Source organism: Calliphora vicina, chromosome 4 (assembly GCF_958450345.1).
Source record: "Calliphora vicina chromosome 4, idCalVici1.1, whole genome shotgun sequence".
NCBI lineage: Eukaryota > Metazoa > Arthropoda > Insecta > Diptera > Calliphoridae > Calliphora > Calliphora vicina.
Window position 1 is genome coordinate 66,067,113 of NC_088783.1, and position 15,875 is coordinate 66,082,987.

At 29.4% G+C, this 15,875-nt stretch overlaps 1 protein-coding gene across 2 annotated transcripts in view; it reads left to right on the plus strand.

Moving 5' to 3' along the window:
* Positions 1-15,875, plus strand: part of sbm (sobremesa) — a 115,500-nt gene that overhangs the window by 80,937 nt on the left and 18,688 nt on the right. The window contains exons 1-2 of one of the 2 annotated variants that reach the window (XM_065507411.1): positions 6,076-6,330; positions 9,444-9,662. In XM_065507411.1, the coding sequence (XP_065363483.1) occupies positions 6,255-6,330; positions 9,444-9,662 (295 nt within the window). In that variant the 5' untranslated portion in view covers positions 6,076-6,254. Of the gene's footprint in view, positions 1-6,075; positions 6,331-9,443; positions 9,663-15,875 lie in introns of those variants that run through there. The other variant, XM_065507412.1, reaches the window with a different exon arrangement.

Sequence of the window (15,875 nt, forward strand, 5' to 3'; positions counted from 1 at the left end):
ATTTCACCTGCCTGGATCCGCGCCTGCACAAATCACACGACTTAATTGCAGGACGATCCGCTTACTTCTGAAAATCACTCACGAAAAAAAATATTGAAATATTGTTTTTTTAAATTTTTTTTTTCATATTTTCTATTTGTGACCAATAGATGAAAATATATCAAAATATTTTTTTAAAGTTTTAGGTTTTATTTTGAAACATTTGTACAATATAAATGTATTCAAAGTATTGGCCATTGTTAGCTATGAATTTTTCCCATCCTTCTGACAACTACTGAACTAAGGACTGACTGCCTGTTTCTCTAAATGCGAACGAACGCTTTCTTTCGTATTTTAAATTAAAAACAACAAATAAATTTTAAATTTTTTTGTTGTTTTCAATATAAAATACGAAAGAAAACGTTCGTTCGCATTTAGAGAAACAGGCAGTGAGATCGAAAAATTCTTAAAACATGTTTTTCATTAAAACTTTTAACCCAAGTATTTTATTTGATTTTTTTTCTTGATCTAGTTACCTTTGTAAAGCATGTCAGTTATTATGTTTAATGTCAATTATATTCATTTGTTGTTAATCTGCTTAAAATCAGTGAGCAGAAAGAAGTGTTAAATATTTTCAACAAAACCCAACTTGGTTCTAAAAAAAGTTGGTCAAACATTCAAAAGTCTGCCGTCAAACTGATTCCAATGTTAATAAATAGTATCGGGAGAACTTGTCCGTTGATAGAAAACTTGGTTCAGGTAGAAGAAATGGTCCACATGATGTTTCTAAATCAAATAAATAGAAAGCATTCTCAAAAGAGCTCCCAACACATTCGGTTGGAAAGCAGTCCGGTTATCTCAGTACTTGGACTATTTGGTACGAAAAGTTAAAGCCAAAGCCCGTTTAAAAACAGACAAGGCTCAAAAAAGTACTAAAAAATTAGAGGCCAAAGGCTGAGCAAGGAAATTGAAGTCAAATTTTATAAAAAAAAATATACCTGCTGCATAATGGATGACGAAACGTACGAATGGAAATTTTTTCGCTGCTTGGGGTCAATATTTATACCCTACACCACCATAGTGGGGAGGGTATTATGCGTTTGTGCAGATGTTTGTAACGCCCAAAAATATTAGTCTAACACCCACCTTAAAGTATACCGATCGACTTAGAATCACTTTCTGAGTCGATTAAACGATGTCCGTCCGTCTGGTCGGCTGGCTGTCCATGTAAACCTTGTGCGCAGAGTACAGGTCGCAATTTTGAAGATATTTCGAAACTGGCTGAAATCGGTCCATTATTTCACCTAGACCCCATACAAATGTCCTCCCGAAATTGGACTTTATCGGTCATAAATGTTTAATTTATATATGTATCTCCACAAATTCCACTCCAAATAAGTTTTATATACACAAAATTCATGTCACCAAATTTTGTTACGATCGGTCCATAATTAGTTATAGCTCCGATATATGCCCACTTCCGAAAATTACTTTAACGTGCATAAATCATAGTAAACTTTCATATAGACATAAATCGCACGACCTAATTTCATGGTGATCGGTCCATAATTAGTCATAGCCCCCATATAAGGACCATTTCCGAAATTCACTCAAATATATAAATTATTGAAATTTTTAAAAGTAAAATGTTTTTCTCTTTTACTTAGTGTAGGGTATTATATGGTCTGGCTTGACCGATCATACTTTCTTACTTGTTTTATGTTGCTGATGTTCGAGGGAATCTTGTAGTAAAGATTAGTACTCAAAAGCAGAAAATTTTCCCAAAAAGTTCTTGAGATGGCAAGCAATATGCAGTTGTGGCAAAAGAAGCAAAACATTTGTTACAAAGGGCTACTATATAAATACCGAAATTTACATCAAGGAATGTTTGCAAATAAGGATGCTTCCATTTATAAGACTTCTTAATCTGTCCACTTATTTTTGCTTGATTTGGCATCCAAGAGATCCTGTCCCATCACTATGGGACATCGGAGATGGACAGCCTGTTCGAACGAAGTGACTGAAAGCTCTATAAATACCAAACAATCCCCTTATTTTGAGACCAAGAACGAATCAAGCCAATTTCCAATACTCTATTCTGAAGTGAAGCGTATCCCAGAGAGAGCATTCTACATCGATCGATACAAATGGTAGTCGGCAAAACTTCCCAACCACCTCATGTGGCCTAGCGTTGTCATGATGGAATATTACGGTTTCCTGTCTGGGCGTTTTTCGGCTTCAAATGAATCAGTTGCCTTCGATACAGGATCCATATGATGGTCTGGCCAAATCTCATAGATAGGACAATTTTGCTTCCACCAAATACAGAGAATTACCTTAGCGCTATGGATATTAGGAATTGATGTGGATTCGGCTGGTTGGCCGGGCTTCACTTACGAAACATGCAAAATCGTCTTTCAAGATTTCTCAGCTTCAATTGAATTCTGCTGCTCGCAAACATTTTGAAACAGCTGCTTGAGTAGCTCCCAATGATTTTGGTAGCTCTTGTTAGGTTCGACAACAATCTTCATGGAGTAATGCATCTAATTCTTGGTCTTCAAACATTTTTAGCTGGCTCGGGTGATCTTTGTCTTACGTGTCAAAATCACCACTTCTGAGCCGCACAAACCATCTCTCACAGGTTGAAACCAATGGAAAACATTCACCACAAGCTTTCGTGAGCAATCGGTGTGCTTAACTTGCCTGTTTTTTTTTCAAATTAAAGAAGTAAAGCAAAACTTCCTGTATATAACGCTTTGTTGGCACAATATTCGAAATTTTCGAATCAAAAAAACTTTTTTTGTTTACTCTATAATGTTCAATAACTAAGTGAGAATAAATGACAGATATTCAAAATTACATGTAAGTTATTAAAAACAAAAACTGCATTCAAAAGATACGCCATCTATTGTAAATCCCGCATTTTTAAGACATACATCCAATTGGTTTTCTTAAAGGAATTGGGAGGTTTTTGTTTTATTCCCTTCCGAAGTTTGTAAAAAAATTTAAATCAATGATTTTTAGATTGCAGGATTAAACTAACTAGCATAACCCGGTGCACTTCGCTACCCCTACCCTAGCAAAATTAAAAAAATATGAATGGAAATACGAAAATAACACATACAATATTTGAGAATCGCTCAATTACAGTTCACTTGATAGTCGAAAATAACTAACTAATTTTGTATGGGAGATACCACTCCACTGCTCTGATCCCACCCATTTTTAAACCTTTTATATAAATATTATGCTTTACTTTAACTTTCCTTTATAAGGGAGGGGTCATTCTTACTAAGCCGATCATGCTTAGCTAAACCTCGAACAGGGATCAGGAATAAATTCGTTTTTAGCTAACCTCGTTAGAATGGTAATAAATTGATTGATACAGATTTTAAATTCTTTTAGAATTATAGTTCTCCAGATATTCAAAATTAATTATTTACTTTGCGCCATAACCACTAATGCAATCCCGACCATTTTCAGCCAATCTGTGTAAAATGATAAGAGAGCTATGCGGACAAAGTTTGAAGAACCTTGCAATTATTACTTTGTATGGGAGGTGACTCACATCCTTTTCCGACCTCTCCCATTTAGGGTGCTATGCCCTCTAATCTAATTCCGTCTATATTCAGCTAAACTTCCGCACAGTAATAAGAAATTAATTCGCTAAAAGTTTAAACACTTTTACAATTATAGTTCTACAGATATTCGAAATTAATTATATACTTTGTATAGGGTGTGCCACGCCCACTATTCCAATCCCGAACACTTTCAGCGAAACTATGAAAATTTATAAAAGAGCCATTTAGACTAAGTTTGAAGAATCTTGCAATTATATTTCACAAAATATTTAGAAATAACTATTTACTTTGTATGGGAGGCAACTCACCATTTTTTCCGACCCGTCCCATTTTTCGTTAAACTTCATGCAGTGATAAACCGTTGAAAATCGTTATAATTATAAAATAACTATTTACTTATCTACAATTACATATTTACCCCCATTTTTTTAATTTGTCAGAGCGAAATCAATAATGTTTAATTGTTTCTCCTATTTATTTACAACAACAAATTGAACAAACATGCAATGCTTTGTTTACTTTTTAGCTTAAGGTTCACATGTACACGTTTTTGCATATGTGTTAGTAACATCTTTAAACGCTTATAACTCCTAAAAAACTGAACCGATTTCAACAAAATATATATTCTGCACTTCTGTGAATAAATCCCTTTAAAATGGTATATTTCTTGCCCAAATTGAATGTGTAATGTGAGCGTAAAAGGGGTCTAAAGAAATCGACTTGCCTATTAATATTATGATTATATTTCACAAAATAATTTTAATAACTCTCCTCAAATATTCAAAGTGTTAAAGCCTAACAAATTACAAATTATGTTACTCTGAAGTGCATCGCTAAAACAAAGAATTTGAACATCGAGTTTAGGCAAACAAAAATACTGAATTGGGACCTATGTGCTTATTTATCAGATAACTTCTAAGTAATGCAGATGGTATGTAGAAGTCATGCAGTAATTTCATATCATTATCAAGTTTTTGTTCGATTTATTAAAAAGTTAATTCAAGAACTGCTAAAATTAAAATTTTAATTAACAATGTTTCATCTATGAATATAGCAATTTATAATATTTTTTCTACAACAATATTAATATAGGCAGTCAATTTAATAACCTAAACATATGTATTTCAATTGATGAAAGATGTTTTCAGTAATATATTTATTTAAAAAGAAATAAGAAATATTTCAATTAAAATCAATATATTCAAATGTTACAAACGAAATGACTAATTCGCCATACGAAACCCCGTTCTAACACAGTCAAGTGAAGGGTACCAAGAACTGATGTACTCAAGATAAAGTAAAGAAAAACTGAATGAAATGCTGAAATAAATTTTTAGTATTTTAAGCAATTATTTTAAATTAACACATTCAGTTGATGAAAAGTAACTGAACAGAAAGATACCAAGTGGACGAGCAAAATAAGAAAAATAAAAGAAAATATAATAAAATATTGGAAATTTAAAGAATTTTTAAAATTAAAAAAATAAAAAATATTGAACTATAGTGAATATGAGAAAAGAAATATTAAAAAAATACAATTAAATAAGTGTTAAATTAAATTTGTTGGCTTTTTATTTATATAAAGATTTTTTATTATGATTTAAAAAACAAAAAACAATTGTACAAAAACCATTATGGAATGCAAAATATTTGCTATATTAAAAAAACAAACTGAAATTTAAAAATAACATTAAAAATTCATTAAACAAATATTTCATACCACGCGCTTTTTTATATAAAAGATTTGCAAATTGACAAAAAGAAATTGTTTTGAATAAATAAAAAAACACTGTGAGAAAAAAAGTGTTAAAAAGTTAAAAAACAAATTGAATTGAGAATATGAAACAGAAACTAATTTACAAGTTTTTACTTAAATAATAAACAACTAAGTGAAATTATTTTCTTCATTTGAAAGACTTATACAACCCGTTTTATTCCACCCCCCGTTTACATATGGAGACGCCTACAAAAGAAAACCATTCGAATTTAATCATTGTCTAGAAATCATCTTCATCATACAGGCAACAACGTCATTGTCGTCATCGGCCTTAAGTTTATTTTTTTTTTTTTCAAATTATTCTACTTCTCTTTAAGCAACAAAAATTTTCTATTTTCATTTATGAAAATATTCACGTTCTTGTGAATAGGCCAACAAATTTTCCCTCTATTCTTTTTGTACGAAAAAAGTGGCAGAAATAAAACAGAAAGACAGAAAAAACAATAAGATACAAAATTGAATTTTGTTTTTGTGTATTTGGTGGTTGGTAATAGAGACTATTTTTTGTTCTATTCTCCCAGTTAATGAAAGCAAAATAAAAGGAAATATATCAAACGAACTTTTAAAGCAAGACATCTTCTCTATCTCTTAAAGAAACCAACAACGAAAATATAGAACGTAACGAAAGAAAAACTTTTCTTCGACTCTCTCCCCCTAACGGTTTTGTGTGTGAAAACATCTCGCTCAATCCATTCGATATCCTAAAATACTCGTACGTGAAAGATTTTCAAATTTGTTTTTTTGGTGCCAGTGAGTGTTGGTGGTTCTTTTCTTTTGAATTTTTGGCTTGAAAGCGTTGTGTGTGAAAATTCTTACAACAGTTTGTTAAAATCTGTCATAGACATCGTTTCGTTCGTTCGCCTGATATTGAATATTTGCGGCGAAATAATTTGTAAAATTTGTAATCCGTCCATGCCATGCGCGATAAAATATCCCAACTATTTTGCTTGCAAAAAAACGCATGCAAAAATAATTCAACAGATAATCGAGGAGGTGTGTGTGCAAACAAATAATTAACACAAAAATATAAATAAATAAATAATTAAACAAAATAAATATATTTGAAAATAAAAAATAACAAAGAAACTTTGTTAAAAGTTTAATTAAAAAAAGTTTCTAAAAAAAATTCTTAACAAAATTAAAATTTTAACAATAACAAATTTCACAATAAAAAATATTTTTAAAATTATAAATTCGAATTATAAAACAAATTTTGTGTTATACATAAATAATTTCAAGGTTGAAATAAAATTAAATTATAAAAGTATTGAAAAAAAACTGTCTTCAAAATTATTATTATTTTTTGTGTTTCAAATAATCGTAAAATAAAATATGATATAAAAATAAGCAAATATTTAATAATGAAATAATTTAAAATAAAAGTGAATTTTTGAATTTTTTTAAAATAAAAATAAAATAAATCAATATGGTCCTTCTGACCTGAAATAATTCCAAATACATATATAAATTGTTTTATAATTTCATAATAAATGAATAGAAATAATAAAACAATTATGTTTATTATTAAAATTCTAGTAATTAAAGTTCTAAATTAATATTTTATCACACAAATTTATTCAAAACACCGGAAAATTAAAAAGTTTTTTTTCAAAATTGAAAATGAAAACCTAAAAAAATAATATGTAAAAAAATAAATCTAATATTTTGTAGCTGTAAAAATAGGCAAAATTAAAAACCTAAAAATAAATCTTAAATTTCAAATGAAAGTAATATTTACTATCAACAAATTAATGGTCCTTCTAACTATAAATACACTAAATTATTGTTTTAAAATAATAAATAATAATAATGATTTCAAAAGTTTAGTGGTTTTGCAAATGTTTCTAAAAATATATATTAAATATATAAAAAATATTGCTCAAACATTAAAAATATTCCATTGAATTTTTTGTGTATTTAAACAAATGTTATATGCATTTGAAAACATCAAGAATCTAAAAATAGTTTTAAAGTGAAATATGTTTAACAAGTGATATTAAAAAAAAATACAAACAAATAGACCATATTAAATTTTAATTTGGATTTACAATCTTTTTTAACGCGGTTTTTAATAACTTATATGTCATTTTGATGGGTACATATCTGTCATTTTTTCTCACATCGTTATTGAACATTATAATGTAAACAACGTTTTTTTTTTGCTTCAAAATTGTCGAATTTTGTGCCAAAAAAGCGTCATATGCGAGAAGTTTTGCTTTACTTCTTTAATTTGAAAAAAAGTGCCGCAGAAGCACACCGATTGCTCACCTATGCTTATGGTGAATGTGTTCCATCGATTTCAACGAGCAAGAGATGGTATTGTGAGGTTCAGAAGTTGTGATTTTGGCACAAAAGACAAAGATCGTCCAGGTCATCCGAAAATGTTTTGAAGACCAAGAATTGGAGGCATTACTCCATGAAGATTGTTGCAAAATCATTGGGATTTCAATTTCAAAACGTTAGCGAGCCGCAGAATTCATCCAAAAGCAATGAAATTGGGTACCATACGAATTGAAGCGTAGACACCTTGAAATACTATTTTGCATATCCGAAATGATGCTTGAACGCTCTAAAAGGAAATCATTTATGCACCGCATCATTATTTGCGATGAAAAATGTGTCCATTACGATAACCCAATGCGTATGAAATCGTATGTGAAGCCTCTAAGGTACTGCTCTGTATTTGGTGGGAGCAAAAGGCCCAATATATTATGAGCTACTGAAATCTGACCAGACCATCGAATCTTTTCAATCCCGGGAATTCCCGGGATTTCGAATCAATTTTTTTCGAATAAATTTTCTATTTTAATACTAAATTGAAAATTCTGATATATAATTAGACATTTCTGAAATTCAATTAGAAATTTCTGAAATACAATTGAAAATGGTGTAGAACTTAAAAAATACATGGATATAATAGAATAATTCAATTAGCTGCAAATTTGGCCATCACAAATAATCTGAATATTGTAACTTTTAGAAGAAAACGTATATAGAAATTCCCATAAATTCCCGACAAACATTTCCCGAAAATTTACAAAAAAATATTCCCGGGAAATTTTTCCCGCGTAGGAACCCTAATGAGTTCACAATCGGTAGTTGTCAATGGTTTTCTATGACAACAAAGAAAAAATACATAAAGTTATTGGATTAAAATCGACCGATTTCGAAAAGATCGAAATGGAGTGATATTTTTCGATCTATTACCATCAAAAAAGATGGAGGGTATATTGATTTTAACATATCAAAATATTGGTCGCAGAATCAAATATTCGAGATCCTCATAATATTCTTAGAAAGTGATATTCTGAACTAGTTTCTCCTAAAAATTCTATAATCTTATATTTTTCTTTAAAAAACTTTGGTATCAATATTCCAGAAATTTGTTACACTAATTCGAATTGGAAATTTTTCCTCAAAATAATCATATCATTATATTTTAGGTTTCTATGGTAAATGTTATTCTGAAAATTTATCGGAAACGTGTTTTCTTTAAAATGTTAATCCTCAAGTTCTAAAGTATTCAATAATACCTAATACTTGTACAAAAATGCTTATATCTACTCCACAGGATTCTCACAAACCTCCGCTTCTTTTGGAACTCTTAAATTGAGTTAAGGATTTATATTGATTAAGGTGGTTTTAATTAAAATAGGTTTGAATATTTTCAGGCAAATTTGGAAATGTACCTATACATAAAATTGATTTTGAAGTTCATAACAACAAAACACTCAAAAATCTATAATGACGAATAAAGAGAATTTTGTAGCTAAAATAATTTTAAAAATATTTTGTGTGATAAAATATTATTATAAAAAATAATAATAAAAACAAATAAAATTAATTATACAAAACAAAAATGAAATAAATAAATATAATTAAAAAAATATATTTTATTGTGAAAGTGTTATAAACAAAATAAATAATTCAAATATTAATTTTCTAATATTAGTTTTAAATATTAAACAAAAACAGTGATAAAGTTTACTAATAAAGTGTTTCTTCTCTCTCTCTTTCTTTATCTCTTTTCATATTAAAAATATCTGTGCTACTCTTTCAAAACAAAAATAAAAATATAAACAAACTATGACGTTTGGCTAATTCAGGACAACATGTGCCAAATAAAGCAACGCTCAACGGGTCAACGTGTACCAACGGTTCTATTGGGCCAGAAGGGCCCGAAACGACAGAGACCGACTCATCAGGGACCGGGGGGATGCGGAAGTCGTTGGAGAGGAAGGGCTCAACGCCGAACGACGCTGTTCACCTCCAGAGACGGGTGGGACTCTTCAGTGGGGTGGCTTTAATTGTCGGGACTATGATAGGTAAGTACAAAATAATTACATAAATGATAAACAATTGGAAGCCTAAAGATTTTGATAAAATATGCATTGAACCCGTTTCATTAGGATTGAAAATTTTCAATAGCAAACAAGTTATTAAATCACCTTTTTTATTACTTTATAAAATCAATTTATAAAGAAATTCTTTGAATATCATAACACTATAACGTAAACTTTTAATTTAATTAATAGGAATCATAAAAAAAGAACATTACATTGCCAATGTTGATGATAATATTCCGAATTCTAAACTGTACTATTTTAAGCATCTTTAGATGTTCTCTTTTCTTACTGCTCGTTCAAAATTAATTAAATTATTATATTTAAATACTTGTAATTCTTTCTTTTAATCTAATTAAAACAATAAATTCTTTTTGCTTTTTCATTTTAAGTTACCCAATAATGCTTATTTCTGTAGCATTTATTTTCCTTTAATTTTAATAGAAACAAAAACCCAAAACAAATATCATAATGTCATATTTAATTCTTCGCCATATTAGTTCTGTCATGGTGATAAATTTAAAAAATATTACCCTAAATTGAATTGAAAATTATGATTGGACGTCAGCAATTACCAAAACACACTCGTACATATCTGCTGCATTTATATTTTTAGCCATGCAACCTGTCTATTTATAATCGTATTTTGCAAACAATAATTATTGTATTGAACATATAAATTATATGTATATGACACTTTGGGACAAAATTTTGTCACAAATAAAACTAATAGGAAAATATAATTCATATTTTGTAGACTTCACGTGCTAAAGCAGAAACTATTTTAATTGATTGAAACTGATTCGGCATTAGAGCAATACAAACAGATTTTGTTAGAAATTGAAAACAGCAATTATTTACAGAATCATGTGAAATAAATGAAGGGCAAGAACAATTTGGCAAAAAGGAATTATTGATGCTGTATAATAATTTGTGTATAGAAGCAACTAAGAGTTCTATATTCGGTTTTGACGAATCTTATAAACCCTTCACCAAAGCATTTTGGAAATAAATCTAGCATTTCTAAAGGGATATTCCGATCGGGATAAAATTTGACGTGGTGATATTGTGGCTCAAAGTAGGGTACCTTCGACATGTACAATTTTTAAACACGTGCCATTTTTTTTGTTACCCATCCGAATGCTTGAGTGTGCTATCTTATAATTTCCGAGTTGTAGGCATTTCAAAATTGGAATTTTAAAATTTTGCCATCGACTCGAATTTTTTTTATTAGTTAGACAACAAAATTACTAATAATATACAAAAGATTTCAGAGCAATATCGATTATGAATCTAAAAATAAACGATTTTCAATTTAAAAATTTGGGCGAAAACGTGACTTAACTCTTTTTTTATTAAAAAAACTTTCTTTAAGAACATATAACAATTTTATGTTTTTCTGTAAGTTATCTTTACGGAGAACATTTTGATATAAAAACATTTTTCTATTTTTCGAATATAAAGCCCCTACGACCTTCAGAATTTGACCTATTTTTTATGAAAATGTTCAACTTTGGGCCACATGTTGTAAAATCCCAAAGCTGGGATTAGAAAACGGAAAGCAGTTTTGGAAACCTTGATGTGTTCTCTATTTATCCCCAAAGGATTTACCCAACCTCGAAGGAAATGTGGACCCTATGGGCAAAATTTTTAAAAAATGCCATTATCGCTCCATTTTTAGGACCTTTTGACAAGTTTTTTTACACTTTGTTATTTAAAAAATGTTGAAGTTTTGTTAATAAATAAAGATTTTATTACATATTTATTGAGTTTCTGAAACTAAAATTTGTATCAAAATTGTAATAGGATTGCAAATATTAGGTCCAATTTGATCCACATTTATTCAGAACCAATTTTGTTTGTTTAGATAAGTATTTTTTAATGAATTCATAACGTATTCTTTAATGGAATATGTTTAAGAGAAAAAATTAAATTGATTTTGATAATTGAAAAGTTACTTGAGAACTATCCAGCACTCTAATAAATTTTCCTGTAAATTTACTCCATTTATAGTAGGTAACTTTTCTCCTACTATATTTAGGGTAAAACTACATGTTGTGTGTAAATTCGAATATTTACACACATTATCTATATATATAAAAATGGATGTTTGTATGTGGGTATGTATGTGTGTATGTATGTATGTTCCGAATGAACTCAAAAACGGCTCCACCGATTTTGACGAAATTTTAAGGGAATCTTCAGAATAGCCTGGCGGGTAACACTGTAAAGTCAGATTTTTTATATACGGTCTGTGGGCGGAGGGGCGTGGCATTATAAAATTTTTACATTATACCGCTAATACCATCTATATATATAAAAAACTTCTGGACCGATTTTGATGAAATTTTCAGGGAATCTTCAGAATAACCCAGCGGGTAACACTGTAAAGTCAGATTTTTGATATTCGGTCTGTGCTCAGAGAGGTGTGTACAAATCTAATTTTTACATTATACCGTTAATGCCATTATATATAAAAACAGATGTGTGTATGTATGTTCCATACGGACTCAACGGCTGGACCGATTTTGATAAAATTTACACGGAATCTTAAGAAAAGCATAGCGGGTAACACTGTAACACATATACATAAATACTTTTTTTTATTTCCAACGTTCAAACAATGACAATTTTCATTTTGTTGCTTAACATCATTCTAAAAATTAATGATTTGGTGTAAAAGAAAAAAGGAATACATTCCAACACATGTCCGGTACTATAGAAGTTCTTTTATATTATCAATCGATGATAAACAATTTTGTTTACTCTTGCAAATTAGGTGCATGATTAAAAAATTTCCATATGAAATCTATTAAAAAAATAATATTTTGAATAACTCACCGCATATCACTTTTAATAAAAAATAACGGTTTTATTCAAATAAAATTTGTTTTCGAAAGGGCATATACGTCTAGAGTCGCATAAACGGGAAGAGAATGAGATTGACGGCTTCAGCAAATGCGTCGCAGTGCATCTTCATCGAGTGCTGCAGAAACACCTCAACAGCATATAGTTGTTTGCTCCCGAATGACTCGATCAAGAGAAAGAATCGATTTAAAGTTGCCCGGATTTTATTACAATAAGTATGATGACTACAGGAATCACAAGGATGTACTAATTGGCGCAATGAACAAACATTACTTACATTGCAGCATTTTGAAGTTCCCTAAGGAATCCCCGGGAATGTGCTGTTCGAACGGTAAAGTTATTCTGCCACCAGTTATGGAGCCGTCTGAGTTGCTACTAAGTTACATTTCTGGCGCCAATCCTATTTCCAAACACTTCCTTCAAATTATCCAAAAGTACAACACATGCTTTCAAATGATGTCGGCTTCATGCCCACCTTTAAAGTTCAAGGCCAAATGTACCACAGTTTTGGATCATTGCTCACGCTTCCCAATGACGATACGAAAAATTCCAATTGATCCCTCCACAAATGAGATTTCATTTCCGGACTTCTGCCAAATGCAAATGAATATTCAAGACGTTGTCAACAAAGTATTCCCAAGTCTTACAACGAACTACAACAATTCGGATTGTCTGTGGGAACATGCAATTTTGGCACCAACAAATAATGATGTTAACAAGATCAATAAGCAAATACAATTGAAACTGCCTAGCAAAACAATAAAATACAAATAGATTGACACAGTAATGAACGAAGAACAAGCCTTCGATTATCCTACTGAATTTTTGAATTCATTGAATCACCGACTTTGTCCGAAACTGTATACTAAATTCGAGATGCAATATAAAACAGATGTTTTCTAAGGGCCAGCAACGCGGACCGGGTTCAGCTAGTATGTAAAAAAATATAAACAAAATATGTAAAGTTACGTATTTATGTGTTTAAAAAATGTTTAGCAACATAAAATTTTCATGTAAATTTAGATTTTTTATGTGTAAAAAAACATTGATAATATGTAAAGCTACAGTTAAGCTGCTTAGAACTACACACAAAATATGTACATATGTATATACTAGGGTATTCATTCGAATAATGATCGTTCGATTATTCGAACAATTTAAAAATGGCCATTTTCGAATAACGAATAATTCGAACAATTTTATGTAGAATAATCGAATAAAACGAATAAATGTTCATATATATTTAAATTTCTTAAAAAAATTTCAAATTTAAATAAGTAATAATGACTCACAAAAATTTTATTGTTTCTGAAATTCGACAAATAACTAAAGACAAAGGGACTTTCGATCACTGTAGATGAGTGTTCCAATAGCTCCTTCTATAAATATATAAATATTACTGCAAGAAGTTACAATTCTAAAAACAAATCTTTTAAAATTTTTAACTTATGACTTGAACCAATGAAAATAAAATGTACGGATTAAAATATTTGTTATTCAGCTGGCAAAATATTAGAACAATCGAAATTAATAATCAAAATTTTAACATAGATTAAAATGGAGTTGAATGTGATGGAGAATGTGATTTAGAAACGGTCGTTGAAAGTGATATTGAGGATGACATTTATAATGATTACATAGAAATAGAAGAAAACTAACGTTTTGTAGCAAGAAAAGCATGGAGTTCTTCTTATACATGATTTTGAACATCGTTGAACTTCTTTGTGTAAGATGGTAATAAACTTTTTGCGTATTTGTAAATGCGTCAATCATTCTTTACTTCAAATTAGCCACGTTCACTGACAATGATATCAAACATTGGACAGATCCCCTGTATTGTTTAATTCCCTAAGACCACGTTATTAAGCAAAGATTCGGTAACGTTGATAGAGCTTGATGTATAATACAATTTGTTGTAAATAATTAAAAATTGTGAATAATTAATTTACTATAGAATTAGTTACTCAATTTAAAACCCGAATTAATGAACGACATAAAAGAGTTCTTAATACGTTTATATTGTATTTGAATTCAGGATCCTGTCCAACTATCTCAAGTTTTTTAAAGCATACGGAAACGGAAACTAAAGAGTTTGCTAGTTGTTGTCGCCACGGGCAAAACTAGCTAAATTATTTCAGTGTTGTTAATGTTATAAAATTTTCGTTAAATATTCTTTTACATTTTGTCTGTCATTTTGTTTGTCTTATATTATCATTTATTACAATAGTTACAACTACATTTTATATATTTTTAACACTAAATTGGCTAGCGTGGTGGTTAGTCTTCAGTGCGGAAGACTAATTTAGAATATCTTCAATATTTAACTCTAGTGGTTTCCATAACAAAAAGTAAGCTAGTTTTTAATTAAATTTTTGTTTGTAATTTACATAATTTCCCCAACTAAATAAATATGTGTATTTGTTTGTAGGAATTTTAATATAAGAAACATTGGATAAATAAATTTGTATTAAAATGAAATCCAGTGTCTCTTTATTCAAAGTCCTGTGCAAATCATTAGCGAGGCGATTTCCTCACCCCAACACTAGTCAATTGTTTTGTAAATTGTTCGGCAGGTAATCTGATCAGAATATTTCTGTTGAAAATTTAATGATGGACTTTGTTTTCGAATGTTATTTAACATTATCAATACTTGAATTGTTAACTTTAACGTTATCTTTAACAACAAAATATTAAAAAACCGACATCAAAACTTCATTCTTTACTTTTTTAAAAAAATTTAAATTATTCGAATAATTCGATTAATTTTAAACGTGTGATCGAATTATTCGAACAAGTTAAAATCTCTTATTCGAATTATTCGTTTTATTCGAACAAGAGAAAAATCGAATAATTCGAATACCCTAGTATATACACATTTAAATGCTTCATATTAAATAAACTATACGAGATTTTATTTTAAAAAGATACTTTATTATATTCAGACATAAAATCGCATGATATTAATTAACTCTTATTAGAATAATATAATTTTTTAACGATTGACAATGCTTTTAATAATATTTCCAGGAGTACTAGGTCTAGGTAATATTTACTGTTGACAAAAAAAATAGAATTTGATAAATCATACTTTTTCGGAGTTATTTTGAGATACGGAGCAAAATGATGGACTGAACTGACAACGATTGTGCATTTAGCGTACCAAAACCAATATATAACATTCATTTTGCCTGATGAATATTTCTTGTCTCTTATGAAAAAGTCTGTAACGAAAATTACGAATATACATACAAATATTTAGATTCAATGGTATATATTTGGAATATCATAATATATGTATATTTATACCTTCTTGTATAATTTGCAAAG